Raw genomic sequence first — 18,444 nt, forward strand, 5'->3', positions numbered from 1 at the left:
GCTGCGAACTAGATAAGACACAAACTCCTCTGACACAAACCTTTCCTTTGAAATATTTCTACACAAAATTTTAGCACATCTTTTGATTTCACCCTATTCAACAAATTCACCAGTGCCAACTTTGAGCAATAGTCTATGAGAATTATAGCATATTTCTTGCCCGAAATAGTCAACTCAAATGGGCCTCACACATTTGTTGCCACTTTCTGCCAGGAACATTTATTTGTATTATTAGAATCTTTTGTCGCTGCATGTACAACACACACACTTACCTCCTCACAAATCTTCCCACACTGCAATCCAATCCTGGCAACCTAAAATCCTCCGTACTTTCCTCTTCTTGAACAACATACCTTCATGAATTTCATGCAATGTCACAAATAATCTTTCCCGTAATTCCTATGACATGAAAAACCCATCCTTCCGCCTTAATATTCTGTCTAGGTAAGACAATTCAGGCCATACTGAGGTATAGTTAGTTACTACAGAAATGTCATAATATGCCAATGACCATCGCCTCGGTAACAACTCTATGATTTTCTGCATAGCTGCGTAATTCGCAGAAGTTTGTTTCCACTCAATTTCTGATATTGCCTTCAAACTGGCACATTCCACATCCACTAAAACTCACTTATTCTCCTCTTCATCTAATTCCTCTAGCACTAGCGATAAACAATCAGCATTGACATTGCCAATACCAGGGACAAATTTGGTGGCAAAAAAAAACACCTGTAATCTGTATAACCACTTTTCAATCCGTGGTGATGCTTTGCTAGCCCCTTTTGTGGTGAGCAAATCAATTAGAGGCTCATGATCTGTCCTCAACTTGAAATTCGCACCCCAAAAATAATTCATAAAATGCTGAACACGCCACCAACAGGCTAACGCCTCCTTTTCTATAGTGGAGTAACCTGCTTCTGCACCTCCTAATGTCTTAGAAGCAAACATCCATTGTTAGACTGTATTAAGAGAACTCCTAAACTAGGCTTGCTAGCAACAGTGGCCACCATGGAATGATCTTTTGAATCAAACTGTTCGAGTTCTACAGCTCTATCACAGTACAACTTTTGACAAATTCAAATAAACACTGACATTCATGCGTCCACTCATACTTTTGGCTTTTTTTTTCATTAAGGCTCTCATGGGATGAGCTCCGTCCACAAATTTGGCATAATATTCTGCTAAGCCTAGGAAAGATCTAAGTTGATCTTTGCCTTGGGGACAAGCAGCTTTTTCAATGGCACTTGTCAATTTAGCCTTAGGTCTTATTCCTTCACAAGAAATGGCAAGGTTTAGATACTCCACCTTATTGACTGCAAACATGTACTTGTGAATCTGAACTGCGAGTCCTGCCTTTTCTAGAATGATAAACACTTTTCTTAACAACTTCTCAAGTGCTTCCCTGTTTACACCCCATACTACGTCCTCCTGAAAAAACTCACATTTGATAGTCCTCTTAATAATTGTTGCATAACATGTTGAAAAAACCCTGATTCGGATGCCGGCCTAAAGGGCATTTGGACAAAATGGAATACCTCCTCTGGCATGAAAAATGGAAGTTAAATGTCTGGATTCTGGATGCAGTGCTATCTGATGGTTCACACTCGACAAGTCAAGCGTAGAATAATGCTGTCTACCTTTGATACAGGCTAACATTTCACCAATATTATTAGCTGGATGATGACGATCTACTCATATATTATTATTATGATCCACACACATCAGTTAATGGCCGAACATGGTGGCCGCAGTCTAGCCTTGAACCATACGGTCGACTCCTATCCTGCATGATCCTGGTTTGCATTGGGGACCTGGCGCTTTTAATTCTGCCGCTGAGGACTGCGAAGACACAACTGCAGTGGTGGCATGGATTTCTGGGGGCAGCAAGTGCTTCCACGTAACCGAACTCAGAAGGAAGGAGCCATGGTTGCTTGAGCAGGGCAGCGTGCGGGGAAGCCCTGGGCCGGTACTGATTGAGCCCTGTTGGGACCCTGCCGGGAGTGGTGCATGGCTGAAGAGCAGAGGGGGCATGACACTACACCTCCCTGGACAGTTGGGGCAGCCTTGATGCAGAGTGCTGCGGCAGCATTTGTCAGGCCTTCCGCTTCGGTGTGGCTGGGCCGGTGAGGGAACTGCTCCTGGGCTGCAGCGAAGATGACCAATCCAGGCCCAAGGAGACTGACCTTTCCCCCCCCTTTTGCCACTACTACCAACCGTGGGTTTGCACCTGTGGGGTAGGGGCTGCTGGCAGAGGGGTGAGGAGCTCGTTGGAGTGACAACCCGGGACCGGGAGGAACAGGGTTCTGCGCACCCTCTCTCTTGTGTGCCTGCCTGCTGGGGCCACTCTTCCTGCTGTGATTCATCAGAGGGTGGAGGAATGTTGGAGGAGGCTGCCTCCTTCGGACTGCCTGGACTTCTGGAGTTCCTGATAGGGTGTGTTTGACTGAGGTGAGACTGGAGGGCATTTTTGGAGCGATCCTGGCGTGCTCTGGGGTACTCTTCTTCCTTACCCCACCTCATATCTGGAGAACACAATTTGATTCTGCTGTCAGAAGCCAGTTTTGGCAGGCTGACTGCTTGTGCTGCCTCACTTGTTGGACTCTAGTGAGGGACAGCTGGGTTGGAGGCGGTGGAGCATCTCTAGAATGGCCCGGGTCAGAGGACTTGCACTGATGCTCCGAATAGGGCCAAAAATAAGGCTCCTCCAGGAGGTAAGCAGAGCACCCAAGATAAATCTGCTCACTATAGTTGTGCAGCCCATGCTCTGGGGGTGATTGGGCAGGGAGGACATGTCCCGGATAATGCTGCCCTTCTGACAGCCATTTCCCAATCTAGATACAAGCTGGATGCAAAGATTGTCACGGAGGAGCAATATCACCCTGCTTCATAAGGACCTACGGAAGGCCGTCAAACGGATCACAGAGGCAGAAACCAGAGTGTTGGGGTGGAAGACTGTTCACTCCGCAACTGACAGTGACTCAGCTCACTACTGCGTCCACTGAAATGACAGCAAGAGTCAAAGATGCATAGGGCAGAGCCCATCAAAACAATCTATGATTCGTAGGATTTTCAGAGGGATGTGAGAGTACCTCCCCAGAGTGCTTCTTCGACCAGTGGCTCAGATCTTTTATGCCCCCAGAGAATTTGTCCCATGCTTTGCCACTGAATGCGCCCACAGGGACCTGGTGCAACACTCGACGCCTGGAGCCCAGCCTCGTCCTGTCATCGCAAAACTCTTGAAATACTTGGATAGAGATAGGATACTTAGGCACGCCCGGCTCCTGGGTAAAGTCACCAGGTTGGTGCAGCAACAGCAGCAATCTTTAATGGCAGCTAATAAAACAGCTTTGAAATCTCAATACATTTTACTTTTTACTGCCATGCTGAAGGTGATCCACTGCTCCTCTTTTTTGAGACGCCGGACGAGGCTTTCCATTGGGCAGATGAGAGAGTCCACCTCAAACCGCATACTCCTCTGAAAATGGACTCCGACTCTTCTCTAGGGAGGGGCCCTCCCAATCTTCCAGAACCCCAGTGAAGAAACAGATCACGCTCGTCCTGGAGAAATATTCAATGGGATCAACCCTACCCCCGCCCTGCCTCTGCTCCCTGTGCCGCCAACCAAGCAGACTCAGCAGTTGAGGCAGACCTGGCATCTGCCCAGCTATCCACAATTACGTCTGTTGCCTGATACTGCGAGTGATGAGCTAATCTCGGTATGGGCTGTCATAGATTTCCACTATCTCAGTAGGAACCGTTTGTTTGTTGGACAACATAAATGTTGGGATGGAGCCAGACTGTTTCTATGCACCCCCTAAAGATATGTTGGTCTATAGACCAGCTAGCTCACAGTGCCACCATAAGTACCCCTGAACCTAATAAGGTAACAAATGCTTTGGGCAACCTCAGAACATGACAACAGGACTCCCCAAGAAATTGAGGTAACGGATCTAAAACGTTTTCGCTCATTCAATCGTGCTCAATCAGAAAGCTACTTAAGAACTACACAAGGGAGCGTTTTCAATATTTATTGAACCATTTTGATTCTTGTATGAAATATATGTGCTACAATGAATAGACAAACAGATAAAAGTGATTAGCAAGATAAGGACAGTGAAAAGAATGAACAATTCCCCCATCGTGCTAATACAGTCTATATATACAGGCATGTAAATACTGGGCATAGTGTACTCTTACAATGCACTCCCTAACCTAGTTACCTAGGGCGGGTATTCTGCCAAGTATCCCCTGCTGGATGATCTAACTCCCTTTGCCTGAAGGCAAGGTATGTAGGTTCCCGTCTTGGCTACAAGTTGGACATCCCTCCTCACAGAGAGCAAACCAGAATTAGCTCGGCTGAGTCGCCGACTTCACAATGCCAGTGGAGTGCTCCTCTAATTTGAGCATGGAAATACATGAGCATTTATAATAACAGTATCCATACTTCCGTGTCAATACTCCAGCCGAGCTAACATTGTTTAGTGTTTTTGTGATAGCCATGTCGCCTCATGGACTAATAACAACAACATTTGCACAATGTGTGCTCAGGGCTTGTACTAAATGTTCAAGGTGTCATGATAGTGCACTTATGAAGTGGAAGTTTAAGCAATGAAGTTTCCGAGAAACTTATCCTGCACTGTCACCCAAGCAAATGTGTGTCAAAAGTAATTGTGTCGAAAAGAAGACAACTTAAATGTGTACATGTAAAAGATCAGTGTTTCTTCCCAGGCCTAACCTAGACATGTGACAGGGATGAATGAGACACTGTAGCACCCCTAAAGAACATGCGGCGGTGGGAGTGGAGCATTTAGACTTCCATACTGTACACCTTGCTGTTGAGGGGACACTGTATTGAATCTTGAGGGTTGGGAGGTCACCACAGTTATGGGGTATTCTTTGGGGCAGGCCCTGTGGTGCTCCCCGTTGGGGCCTTGCAGAAGTACACCCCACCACGTATACTTCATGTTTTAGAAGTATGTTATGGGGGGAGGTGGGAAGATGTTGTTCATGTTCTGTTGACCCACTGTGGTTCAATCCCAGCCCTGCTGCTGATCGTTTCCCTTTTCCCACCTAAATGTACCTTGAGTGGTAACAATGCCATAGACGTAGCTGATCAGCTGCACGCGGTGTACTGGAACGTAAACAGATTGCTAGATAAATAAAACGAGGTGCCTTTTACGAGTACGCCCAAAGACTAAAAGTAGATGTCTTGCTTCTGCAGGAGACTCAGATTTTTAATAAGGTCCTGTGTCTGACTCGGATTGGCTACACACAAGTATTAAACTCCGGGTTCACCAGGGTTCCTAGAGAAATGGGCATTCTTATTAAAAAATTGTGCTCCCTTCCAACTTCCTAAGGCGTGGGTAGATCCCAAGGGCTTTTTATGGGGAAACCCCTAACTCTCCTCAATGTCTACGCCCCTCCTTGTCAAAGCCAGTCCTTCCTGGATTTAATCACTGGGATCTGCAAGAATTTCAGAGTGACTCACAATGATGGCGGAGACATTGGAATGGCGACATGGATAGCTCTATTGATGATGGCGCCCACATGGACCGCTCCTAAGTGCTGGGAGCACCTGCATGTTACCCTTTGTCACTGCACTGAGCTTAGTGGATCTCTGCAGAATCTACCATCTCTCCGAGCGCGGCTACACTTTTCTTTCCCAAGCCCACGGCTCTTTCTCAGGCTTAGACTATTTCTTTAAACCAAGTACACATGCACATAGGATTGTTGACACCACCATATTAGCACAGGGGTTCTCTCTTCATTTTCCGATCGTTCTCCGAATTCAGCTGGGACGTCAATGACCTAACTTCAAGTGGCGCTTATTGCCCTGAACCTACAAGATGCAAATTATGAAACACACATACAGCAGTCAACTGATAACTACTTCACCCATCATGCAGGCTCTGTGGAATCCCCAGCAACAATTTGGGAAGCACTTAAAGGTACCCTGTGAGCATGGATAGTAGCTACACCACTGGAGAGAGATGGCGTTGAACGAAGACACTTGCTGACCTGGAATTTTAGATTATAACTTTAGACGCACAGATTAGACAGAGTATTTGACAGCTGGCCCGGAGGCAGCTGGATCTCCTGCAGGAAATGTATTAGTAGACCATGCTGGAGGAGGTCAAATGGTCCTGGCAAGTGGCAAAAAGCCGCACATACCAATGGAGTACAAGCCCAGTAAAATGTTTGAGAGATCGTGTCAAAATGCGCGACAGTCCTCCTGTCCCACTTGGGCGTGACCCAACTGGTTCTTTATATACAGAGCCTAGAGAGGTGGTTTGTAACTTTGCAACCTACATTGAGGGGTACACACCAACAGAGGCTCTATCAAAGGAGCGGATGCAGGCATTTGTAACCAACCTTCCCCTCTGGACTCTTACTTCTGCAGATGGTCCATCATTAGATGATAACCTCACGGTGGAAGAGCTATAATCAGCCCGACAAGGCTGAGCTCCGGGACCTCTCTGGGGCCTAATGACTTTCCAGGTGAATTTTTTAAATCATATATGCCCAAACACCAAGAACACATGTTGGCCATTCACTTTGCTGATGATCCCTCACCTCTGCCCTCAGATTTGTGGCATGCAGAGCTAGTGGTGATTATCAAGCCTAATCAGCCAGCAGAGGAACATGCCTCATCTTGCCCGATCTCTCTCTTGAACTTGGAAAATACTGGAGAAAGCACTGGAAGACCATTTATTGCGGTCAATCTCTACCTTACTACACCCTGATCAAGCTGGGTTCATGCCTCTTAGGCCCACCCGACACAATGCCAAATGGGGGAGAGGGGACCGGGGTTTAGCGCTGGTCCTCCTTGCTGACATCGACAAGGCGTTTGACTCGGTGAGTTGGGACCATTTGTTCGACCTCCTCCACTGCCTAAATTTTGGCCCCAAGTTTCTCTCATATGCCAAATCATTAGACACAGACCTAGTAGTGATGGTACGTGTGGCTGGTGCCTGTGAAGACTCATTTCCAATACAGTGGGGGACGAGGCAAGGATGCCCCCTGTCTCCTCTGCTGTTTGCTATCACCATGGAGCCGCTGACTGTATGGGTGAAAATGGATGCTCAGGTACATGGGTTTGAGTGGGGAGGCGGGGCTTCAGACAGAATAGTGATGTATGCCGTTGATGTTCTTTTCTTCTTAACCGACCCGAACGTACGGGATTCGTATCTTGCAATTTCTACATGTCTTTGGAGATACTTCGGGTCTCTACATAAACATCTCCAAATCGATACTTTTTCTGGCATACCTGCAGAACTTTGATTTGGCGGCTATGCTTCAAATTACCACAGAGGGTTTTGATTATGTGTTCGTGTCCTCAGATGCAGAGGTGGCTTGGGTGCGCAACCTTGTTCGAGGGATGGATTGACTGAGGTCGGACGATCGGGTGTGGTCCGTCTTGCCCCTCTTCATGACAGGAAGATCGTCAATTTTCAAAATGGTGTCCTTGCACCCACTTTTTATACCAGTTACAAAACTTCCAGTAAGACATCCCAAGGCAGTGGTTTCAGAAAATTAACTCTATCCTCCGCAGCTTTCTGTGGGATAATGGCAGTCCCCATATCGCTCTTAGCAAATGTTTCAAATCTACCTACCTTGGGGACATTACAGTGGCTGACATTGAGTCATACTACCTGGCCCTCCCATCTATCGATTATTAATGACTGGTGCTACGACTTTCATGGCTACCCAGCGTTTGTGTTCGAAAAATGGGATATAGGGGACACCTCCCTTGGCTCTTTTCTATATGGCAGCAGTGATGACAGCCTTCCCCCAGCGAGTACGGTTCAAAATCTATGGAAATGCACCCTCAGGCAGATGGGTTGGTGGGAGCCGACACCGATTTGTCAGGGCCGTGCATTGCCTCAAGTGGCTGGATTAAAAGGATTTCGGATATGCGACTTGATAGGGATATCCACCCTGGGTGATGTTCTATGTGGTGCCAACCTTTCAGACTCTGCAGGTTGAGTATGAGCTCCATCGCAGTCAGTTTAATCGATATCTGCAGTTTTGCCATGCATTGGCCTTGTATGCAACAGTTTTGATCAATCTCCCCAAATGTAATCCTCTGTAAGGCAAACTCTTCTTAGGAGGCCTGGAGGACCATAGAGTTGCTGAGATCTATCAGACTCTCCGCCCCAACCAATCAGACACATTCCCTAATCTGCAGAGGGCGTGGGAGGAGCACTTGGAAGAACTTGGGGACGAGGACCAAACAGGAGATAGGGGGCACTTAGAACTGCAGCCAGGCTTAGACTGATACAACTTAAATAACTTCACAGGGTATACCTCATGTGACATTGCTTATAGAAGATGGGGTTCATTGCCTCCTCTGCTTGCCTCTGCTGTGCAAACACAGAGGGGACATTCCTGCACAGTGTGTGAATGTCATGTATTGGTACCATTTTGGAAGGGAGTGACATCTTGCTTGGGTAGAATTGTAGTTGGGACATCCCAATGGACCCCAAACTCATCTTTTTACGCATCAACAGCGTGTTGGGTGTTAACTGAAACAAACTGACACTGCTTTTTTTGGAATTGACCCTCGCCAAACGGGACATAGAGAAGCAGTGGAAGGACACGACTCCTACTTCTCTACCAGAGTAGAGGAAAGGGATGGACCACTGCATGGATTTGCAAATAGCAGTGTATAGGACGAGAGGTTGCCCGTGGAAGTGTGTGAAAATGTGACACACGTGGGTGATCACCAGGGAATTTTGCTAGAGCTCATCCGCCCTATACAGCATCTGTTGGACGACCAGGTTCTAACCTATATGGGCTGATACACATTTAAGATGGGTAATGGTGACTGTCACTATATTCACTGATTATGTAGCACATGTGGATTGTTGGGGGGGGGGCGGTGGGCGAGAGTTGGTTCACAGCAAAGGGAGTTATATTTTGTGTTCATTCTTGTATTCATTGTGTACTTCCATAAAGAGTAAGTGCTTCTGTTTTAAAACCAATTTGTAAAAAAAAAAAAAAAAACATACCTCCTAATCTTGCCGTTGGGTTTATGGGCAATACCAACAAGGCTCAACCATACCGACGATTCAATAATATTATTCTTTGACAATCTTTTAAATTCTTTTCTTAAGTAATCCCTTAAAGCAAGCAGTACATTATGCACTTTGTGCACTATAGCAGTGGCCCTTTTCTCAAGGTTATTTTATGCAGAAACTTTTTAAGATGCCGAAGATCTTGTCCAAACTATCTTGGAAACTCTCACACCAACATTTGAGTTTCTTCGTGACATAACACCACATCTTGCTCACACCGATTGTGATCCAACACAATTCCTAATGCTCATTGTTCACGTCATCCAAAAATAATTCTTCCGTTCTCTACCATGTAAGTCAGACCCAGTGTACACATTCCTTTAAAACATAATTCCATTTGGAAGTACCCTAAAATCAGTAATTTCACTCAACAGCATCCCTCCAGTTGAACATCAGTTTCTAATAACTTTCTCTGTTCCAAATCACACCAAGTCTCTTTATTGATCAGAGTACACAGTGAACAAGAGTCTGCCACTTGGCAATTTTCATACTACACACTTCCACTTTGCATTTTAGAGGACGATATGGCTCAACTCCAATATATATTTTAGAGTTTATTTCTCCTGATCTATCACACACTACCAATATTTCAAGCTATCATCTGATTCCAGTGCATCTTGGCATTCCTCATCCTAATTTTCACTCTGTCATATTCACACAACTTTTAAAACCCATAGTTTCGCCCTTGAAGAATCTCCGATGCAGCAGGACAACTGGCAGAAGTGGCAAAATGCTTTGAGCTCCACACCTATAACATGTCTTTTATTACCTTCTGAAACATTTTACCAAATTACCAATCCCCTTACACTTGGACTTGTCCACCAACTGTAAGGCAGTTTATAGAAGTTCAAGTTTGTTTCTACACAACCCTTCCTCCACATTTAATTTTCACACTGCGTGGGGTGTTTTCAACGCATTTAGCTACAATTATAGATTTTTCAAAGGATGGTTCTTTCAAACCCAATAACTTCTCTGTATTCTCATATTTGAGGTACGGTTAATTGATTGATCACAAATAATTTCTTCAGGTAAATCCCTAAATGTGCATGCTTCAGCTAACGTTCTAAATAGTGCCACATTTTGATCAATAGTCTCGCCCAGTAATTGTACTATAGAAAAAATCCTATTCTGCAGCAACACTAAAAATGTTTCCATTGTTTCCAGAAAAACGCCTTCATACCAGACACATACACATCATCCAATTCTTCATCCATATCTTACTCATTGTCCCCCTTCTTCGCTATGCCCGGCAAAACCTGACAAGGTTTTTAATACTTTTCTACTCTCCACACCCAAACTGTGCTTTAACAGCCTATCTTTTTTTTCCGACAAGTACATCCCCACCTAAGGCCACTGAGTAGGTCTCAAAAGCTTCTTGCCAATCTTCCCATGGCATGATAGACTGCCTGTAGTGGCAAGAAATGTGGATAGAGGCGCAACTGACTGCATTAATGAATTAATATAAAATTCTATAAATAACCAACATATAAAATTTCTCTGCAGCAATTTAAAGGCTTCTAAATTCTTTCAACAAAACAAGTTTACAAAACAAAAGGAGTCAATGTTGTCTAAATGGGTATAACAACAAATTGTACAATAGCACCGCCCCAGCAGCCTTCAAGACTACGTTTGTGAAAGAAAAAATGTATCTAACTATGAAGCTACGGGGCAGAGCATCTATTGGCACTTGTGAGATGGCTGTTGTGTGTGGTAATCCCTAAGTTCAAATAAATTCAAATACTGCGTGTGTGGAAGCCAGGCTTCATAACAATGAACCAACTCAAGTCCTTAATGTAAATCCAAAGCGCTTACCAATTTTGCATAGTCAACAGCAGGTTAAACAAGCATGCAGGCCTGTACGCAGCTTGCCGGGGAACAGGAACAACCGACCACGTAATGCCTTCCGCAAAATAATCAGCAGGTTTATTTTATTTATTTATATCATTTATGAAGTGCAAACTGTCATCTTACATGTATCCTGGCGCTGAGAGTTTTCATCTGAACATAAAGGCTGTAAAAGTGAACACAAGAAGGCCACATGGTCACGTAGGGAAGAGCCAGGTCTTCAAGTCCTTTCTAAAGTGCAGTAGATCAGTTGATGATATGAGAGTTGACCATCGATGTGTCCCCTTCACCTTCAGAACACCCACCATCCACAGACACCAGCATCTGCTCCCACAAAGAAACTGGACCAGAATCACCGACGACCACCTAACCTCATCACTCAGCAACTCCACCCCAACCATCGTGGAAAACGATGATGCCAACACCGCAGCCCGAACTATGCACAGATGGATCTCAGACTGCGCCAACTCCATAGCCCCCTTCAAGAAAAACAACAACACCCACACCAAGAAAGCTAGATGGTTCACCACTGAACTTCAAGAGGTCAGACGCACTTGCCGGCGCCTCGAAAAGGCCTGGAGGAACACCAAATCCACAGAAGCCCACAACAACCTCAGAGCCACCACCAACGCCCACCACCAACTCATCAGAAAAACAAGGAAAAAAGCGAAGACAGAATCTCCACTCATGCACACAACAACAAAGAACTTCAACATCATCAAGGAGTTCGCCCAACCCACCAGCGAATCCACCGACATCCCTCCCTCACAAGACCTCTGCGACAAACTCAGCACTTTTTTCCACCACAAAATCAAGAGCATCTACGACAATTTCGATGAAGACAACCAACACACTGAACCCTCACCAACCACCCCCAACACCCTGAAGCCAGCGATCGACAACTGGACAGCCCTCACCACCGAAGACACACTGAGGACGATGACGTCAATCCACTCCGGGGCCCCCACGGACCTCTGCTCCCACCACATTTTCAACAGAGCCGCCGACACCATCGCACCCATGCTCTGCCACACCATCAACCGCTCCCTGGCAACCGCCTCGTTCCCTGACTGGAAACACGCTGAGATCAACCCCCTCCTGAAGAAACCCTTGGCGGACCCACCGACCTCAAAAACTACAGACCCAGCTCCCTGCTCCCGTTCCCAGCGACAGTCATCGAGATAGCCATCAACAGCCAACACGCCACATTCATCGAAGAGCACAACATCCTCGACTCCTCCCAATCCGGCTTCAGAAAAAACCACAGTACGGAAACCGCCCTCCTCGCCGCAACAGATGACATCCCTACCTTACTGGACAAAGGAGAAACAGCAGCCCTCATCCTCCTCTACCTCTCAGCGGCGTTCGACACAGTCTCTCACCGCACCCTAATACGCAGACCCCACGACGCAGGGATCCAAGACAAGGCCCTCGACTGGATCCGCTCCTTCCTCTATGGCAGAACGCAGCGGGTCAGACTCTCCCCTCTCCTCTCGGAACCTACACCTACCACCTGCGGAGTCCTCCAGGGGTCCTCACTCAGCCCTACGCTCTTCAACGTTTACATGGCTCCGCTCGCCCCCATCGTCAGAACCTACAGACTCAACATTGTCTCATACGCAGATGACACCCAACTCATCCTCTCCCTATCCAACGAACCCAACACCGCCAGACACAGCTTTCGAGAAGGCATGGAAGCTGTCGCCAAATGGATGAAAAACAGCTGCCTACAACTAAACACCATCAAAACGGAATTACTCATCATGGGCCCAAACCCAGACGCCTGGAACGACACCTAGTGCCCCCCCGGCCCTCGGAAGCCCGCCCACCCCCACGGACCACGCACGTAACCTGGGAATCATCCTGGACTCAGAGCTCAAAATGGACCGCTAGATCAACTCAGTCTCGTCCTCCTGCTTCCACACCCTCCGCCTCCTACATAAGACCTTCAAATGGATCCCCCTCGAACACAGAAAGACTGCCACTCATGCCCAGGTCACCAGCAGGCTCGAGTACGGCAACGCACTATGTTGGAATAAACAAAAACCTCACCGCAAGCTACAGAACATCCAAAACGCCGCCGCAAGACTGGTCCTCAACCTGCCAAGACACTGCCACATCTCCCAGCACCTGCGCACACTCCACTGGCTCCCCATCGAAGCTAGAGTCACCTTCAAAATGCTAACCCACGCTCACAAGGCCCTCCACCACACCAGACCAGCATACATGAATAGCCGACTCAAATTCCACGCACCCCAAAGGACCCTACGATCAGCCCAGCTCTCCTACGCCATGGTCCCCCGCACCAGAAAGACCTGATCGGGAGGCCGCACCTTCTCCTTCTGTGCGGCCAGAGCATGGAACAACCTTCCGCTCCACCTCAGACAGATAACATCGTTTCCCATCTTCGCAAGAAACCTCAAAACCTGGCTCTTTGACAGACCCCCTCCTTGATGGACTGGAACCTGCAAACCCCCTCCCCCTACACCCCCCAGCGCCTTGAGACCCTTACGGGTGAGTAGTCGCGCTTAACAAACACCTGATTTGATTTGAGAGTGACTTGTAACTTGGCTCGACAGCCTTACGGAATCCAATTATACACAGGAGGTTCGCTGAAGCTGAACTGAGGCATCTCTTTGGAGTATAACTCTTCAGGCTCTGTTGTAGGGGCACAGGGCTCATGCCCTTAAGGGCCTTCAAGATGATACACATAGACTTAAAGGCTATCCTCAGAGGAAGTCAATGTAGTTCCTTCAATGCATCAGATACAGATGATCTACGAGGTCTGTTTAATGCCAATTTGGCAGCTGATGCTTGGACTCCATTCAGTCTACTGATAAGATAGCCCGGTACTGAGAGTAATAGCGAGTTACAGTAACTAGCCTGCTTTGAATGCAGAACCACATTATACTAGAAGTAGATGTCACCTATATAGCAAGGGAATATTCTAGTCATCCATTTATGTTAAGTACCTTTGATCACACTGACCCCTTCATTGAGACTTACAGCTGCATCTCCACCAACTGAATGGTCAACCTACAGCTTTTGCAGCAAGCAGACCCAATCATGAAACTGTGAGCCACCCTTAGCTCCTAAGGATTCAACAGAGAGACTCTGTAAATTGCATGTTGTCAATTAGTTGTTTTGCCATATCTCTATCCCACCTTTTCGATGATGTTCTCATACACTAAGCGTTGTCGTAATGCTGTCACTTTTGAATGACTAGGCGACATAAAATAAGCCTGGTTGGAATGCTTCATAAATGGACAAATGCAAACACATAAAAAATGTTGACTACTTTTAATTATTTGACGGTGATGCTTAAGCCCTTGGTGTATTGATATCAATGTTCCTAACCCTCTGACTTGGCTTTGAAAACATAACTAGATACATCAAATAAAACGCATTATGATCAATCTAGTCATTGGAGTAGTTTACCACAGTCACACTGATGCTTCTTGGAATAAAACTGACCAAATTAGACCCAATGCTAAGTAAGAGGTTCATTTTGCAACATCAAATTATTGTTTATGTAAATGGTTTTCAAGACTTTAGAATAGGATATGCATAGTGTACAATAGAATTGGTAAGTCAATGTAATTTTAGTGTCACTGGCACTGGTTTATTTTTATCAGTCACCGCAGATAAGGCATGAAGGACTGTTGTTGGACAAACAATTCCATATTAGGGGCTACGTCTTATCACAAACGTACACAATACATTCACGCCCTCACCCAAAACTGAACAAAGAACCAAAAAGTGGTGGAGCACTTAAATCGAAAATGGTTAACACATTTTGATTAGGTATTTGGGTGATGTAACAAAACATGCTACTTTATGAAGTTTCCATTATTAAATAATATGTTAATCCACAAGACTTAATCAGCTTCAATGCAGTATGCCAGCTAGCTAGGCATAATTTAAATCTGCTTTGCTAACAGGCCAAATAGAAGTTGCCATACACATATTATGAGAATGCAAATAACAGACATCACCTATACATTTCCAGAATACTCTACCTTTTGGGGTATAAAAGCAACAAGGCTCAGCATTAGTACTTACCAGCTTAATGTTTAAAGTATAATTGAAGTTCCGTGGTGCAAGCCCTGACAGTTCTTGGGCATCATACAGTGGATCGTCGTAGTCCCACGTTTCTTCAGGAGGTACTTCAATATTTAATGTTGAAATAATGTTTCGAAGACAATTGTATGCTTCCTTTTCAGATGACATAAAGTGATCAACACAGCCACTCACTCTAAAGAAAAGAAAATGTTCTCAATAACTAGAATTCAAGCCTCTCTTCCAGTAGACGAAAAATGGAACTTTAATACAAGAATAATAAAACGGTTTTATTCACATTAAATAAATGAGATGGAAGGGACCAGAGATTGCGTTCAGACTTCTCAAACCTGGAGTCCCAGTAACGCAGATTTCCAACCAAGCATACAAACCAGTGATGCCCTTCCCTAACTATGCTAGGTATGCTGTCGTACTTTAATATACAAGACTTTCAACTCTGCTCAAAGCAACGTTTTATGGGTCTCTTTTTATGGATCAGGACAAAGACAGTATAATGAACCTTTTCACAGTACTTGCTAATTTGGTTTTGCTGGTAGATAGATTTTAGCTTGCAGCAGAAAGTTCTGCTCACACATACCAAACAAATCTAGATATATTCTGGATTTGTAGCTCTCTCGCTGTCCTAAAACAAAAGAGAACCTGAAGTTCCATGTCCCTTTTCGTACTAAAAGTTCTATCTCCTCTTTTGATTGCTCAATCAAGTGTATCCTACCTCTCATCTTCCTGAGCTCGTTCAAAGCTTCGACAGCTGGGAAATCATCCCCTACTATCTGCAAATGTAATACTTGAGAAGACATACCAGTTAGAGAGGTTGTGATGCATCTTACAAATATGTAGAGAACTCTTACTACCTTCTGCTACTCTAAGCCTTTCAAAATAAATTAATTGCTTATCAATTACACCTTTTATCAACTTTATCTGAGATGTCACCCTTCTTCAAGGTCTTTCAGTTGACATTGTTCTGTTGATCCCGACACAAGTCTTTCATTGCAGAAAGAAAATCACGAGTCAATTGCCCCTGCTCAGTACAATCTCCCCAAGAATATCCCACAGCACACTGATGCTTGTCTAAAAACCCACTGGGCAAGATTTTGTAAGGGTCATCCACGATTTCATTCACTTATTAACTTGGGAGCTGCTCGCAAGGAGTGCTTGACCTGTGTTGCCTGCAGCCTTCTGGAGCATCGCACGGCATTGGCTTCATTCGTTGGGCATTGGAATCTGACCGGGGAGCTGCTGTACTGGAGGACGGGACTGCGAGGACCAGCAGGCTGTGCGTGCTCCATCTAGCACACCTGCCGCCTCTTCCCGCGACCCCGCCCCCTGCAGACCGCTGAAAACTCCTCGCGGCCCCCGCTTCGCGGGAGCTGCTCGCAAAGGAGTGCTTGACCTGTGTTGCCTGCAGCCTTCTGGAGCATCGCACGGCATTGGCTTCATTCGTTGGGCATTGGAATCTGACCGGGGAGCTGCTGTACTGGAGGACGGGACTGCGAGGACCAGCAGGCTGTGCGTGCTCCATCTAGCACACCTGCCGCCTCTTCCCGCGACCCCGCCCCCTGCAGACCGCTGAAAACTCCTCGCGGCCCCCGCTTCGCGGGTGCCGCTCGCAAAGGAGTACTTGACCTGTGTTGCCTGCAGCCTTCTGGAGCATCGCACGGCATTGGCTTCATTCGTTGGGCATTGGAATCTGACCGGGGAGCTGCTGTACTGGAGGACGGGACTGCGAGGACCAGCAGGCTGTGCGTGCTCCATCTAGCACACCTGCCGCCTCTTCCCGCGACTCCGCCCCCTCTATCCACAGCCAGTATAAGACCTGAAGGTATTACGCGTCAGCGGGACGCGTGTGCGGGACATCACCCGGGATAAAGCCCGGACTAAGGGCGGACCCTCTGAGACCCTCCGAGGCCGATCGAGGCTGGGCTGGGCCAGGAGTGACTGCTGCATCGTGGTAATTGGGAGTTTCTTCTTCTTCTTTTAAATTTTGCCATGGCTTCTAGTGAGAATGTTATGCCTGGGGAGAAACCAAGGCCAGTGGTAAATGGCCCCCTTGATAGATATTTTAAAAAACCTCTCATAACGGATAAGGAGCTGGACACTACCTTGGAGGAGCGCAGACTAGAACGTCGTCGCTCTATTGAAAACATGAAACGTAGAGCTCCAGAGGTTGCTTCCCCAAACATTCCTGTTGTCGATAGTGGTAGTAATGGTGTAACCGACACCCCCCTCTCGCAAGAGGGTGTTCCGCTATTGTTACGTGACTGTTCGCCCACAAACTGTGTCCCTAGTGTTCAGGTTATCAGCGATTCTCCCCCCCCACATGCCATAAGTCATTCTAAAACTCTTAATACGCGGCTCGTGGGACGGGGGGTAGGAAAAAAGGCTAAGAACCCGAAAAAGGGGATTATTCACGGCCCCCCTCCCAGGAAAAAAAGGCGTAGGGTGGGGGTGATCAATGGCCCCAGGACACAGCATTCTGAATTTGGCCACTATCTTTCTAATGGGTCTGTTTCAGGGTCTTTAATTGGGCCAGATCATAGCCAGACGGCGGCCATTAGTACCTGTTTAATGGCTGTGAACCCTGCTGTGACCCCCCCAGTGCCTGCTCTATCAGCTGTAGATATTCCACAGGCGCCTATTCCCTTGGATTTTTTACCCCAACTGGGGGACATGATTAGTATTCTCCTTTTACCCATTACTGACACCTTAAGGAAGCTGGAGTATAGGCTAGAGAACATCGAATCTACATTGAGAAATATGGCCGTTGTAGGTAAGGTTACAACGGATGGCACTAGTAAACAGGCTGGAGCCCCCCTTATAAATCCACCTAGGGAACTTCCTGATCTCAGTAGGAATGTAATGCAGACTGTGGGCCACCTAGCCCCGGATCAGGGCAGAAATGGACCTTTGTTGCATAAGGAACATTTAGTTAGTAAGCCCGTTATGGATTTGGTGGAGGAAGCCAGTATTGCCCCAGTAGGGAGTACTGTCCAGGCGCGGGATAACCCTAGGTTGGAGGGGGTCCCTGGGATTCATGGTCTTCGGGTTGATTTACCCCCAGAAGCTGCACCCTTAGTGGTGGTGTTGACTGGGGTTCCTGTTTTAGCTGATAATAAGAGTGAGGATTACGCCCAGCTAAAAAATAAAATTATCCACTGGTTAAGAACATATAGACCTATAAATAGGAAAGTAAACGGTGAGATATTGCATGTTAGACGTCTCCCATGGCTTGGTGGAAGGAATAAAGACGTCGATGGTGATATAGTTCTGATTAATTTCAGAGACCCAGAAGCGGTAGCTCTTATATTGAACTGGCCCCTGGGCAATGGTAATAGCCAAATTCACCCTCGATCTTTGACCTATTTTTATCCCAGGTCCTTGGTTTTCCCCACATCCTATGTAAGGAAAAATCATTCAGTTTATACAAATGACCCCACTGCCCTTT

General features: G+C 46.5%; 1 protein-coding gene across 1 annotated transcript in view; it reads right to left on the reverse strand.

Annotated features, from left to right (window-relative positions):
• LOC146834773 (methylcrotonoyl-CoA carboxylase beta chain, mitochondrial-like) overlaps positions 1-18,444 on the reverse strand; it is a 341,939-nt gene that overhangs the window by 127,694 nt on the left and 195,801 nt on the right. Inside the window, exon 6 of the mRNA XM_085602299.1 lies at positions 14,985-15,177. Within this exon, the coding sequence (XP_085458425.1) occupies positions 14,985-15,177 (193 nt within the window). The remainder of the gene's footprint in view (positions 1-14,984; positions 15,178-18,444) is intronic.

The sequence above is a fragment of the Triturus cristatus genome, chromosome 4_2, assembly GCF_964204655.1.
Source record: "Triturus cristatus chromosome 4_2, aTriCri1.1, whole genome shotgun sequence".
Classification (NCBI taxonomy): Eukaryota; Metazoa; Chordata; class Amphibia; order Caudata; family Salamandridae; genus Triturus; species Triturus cristatus.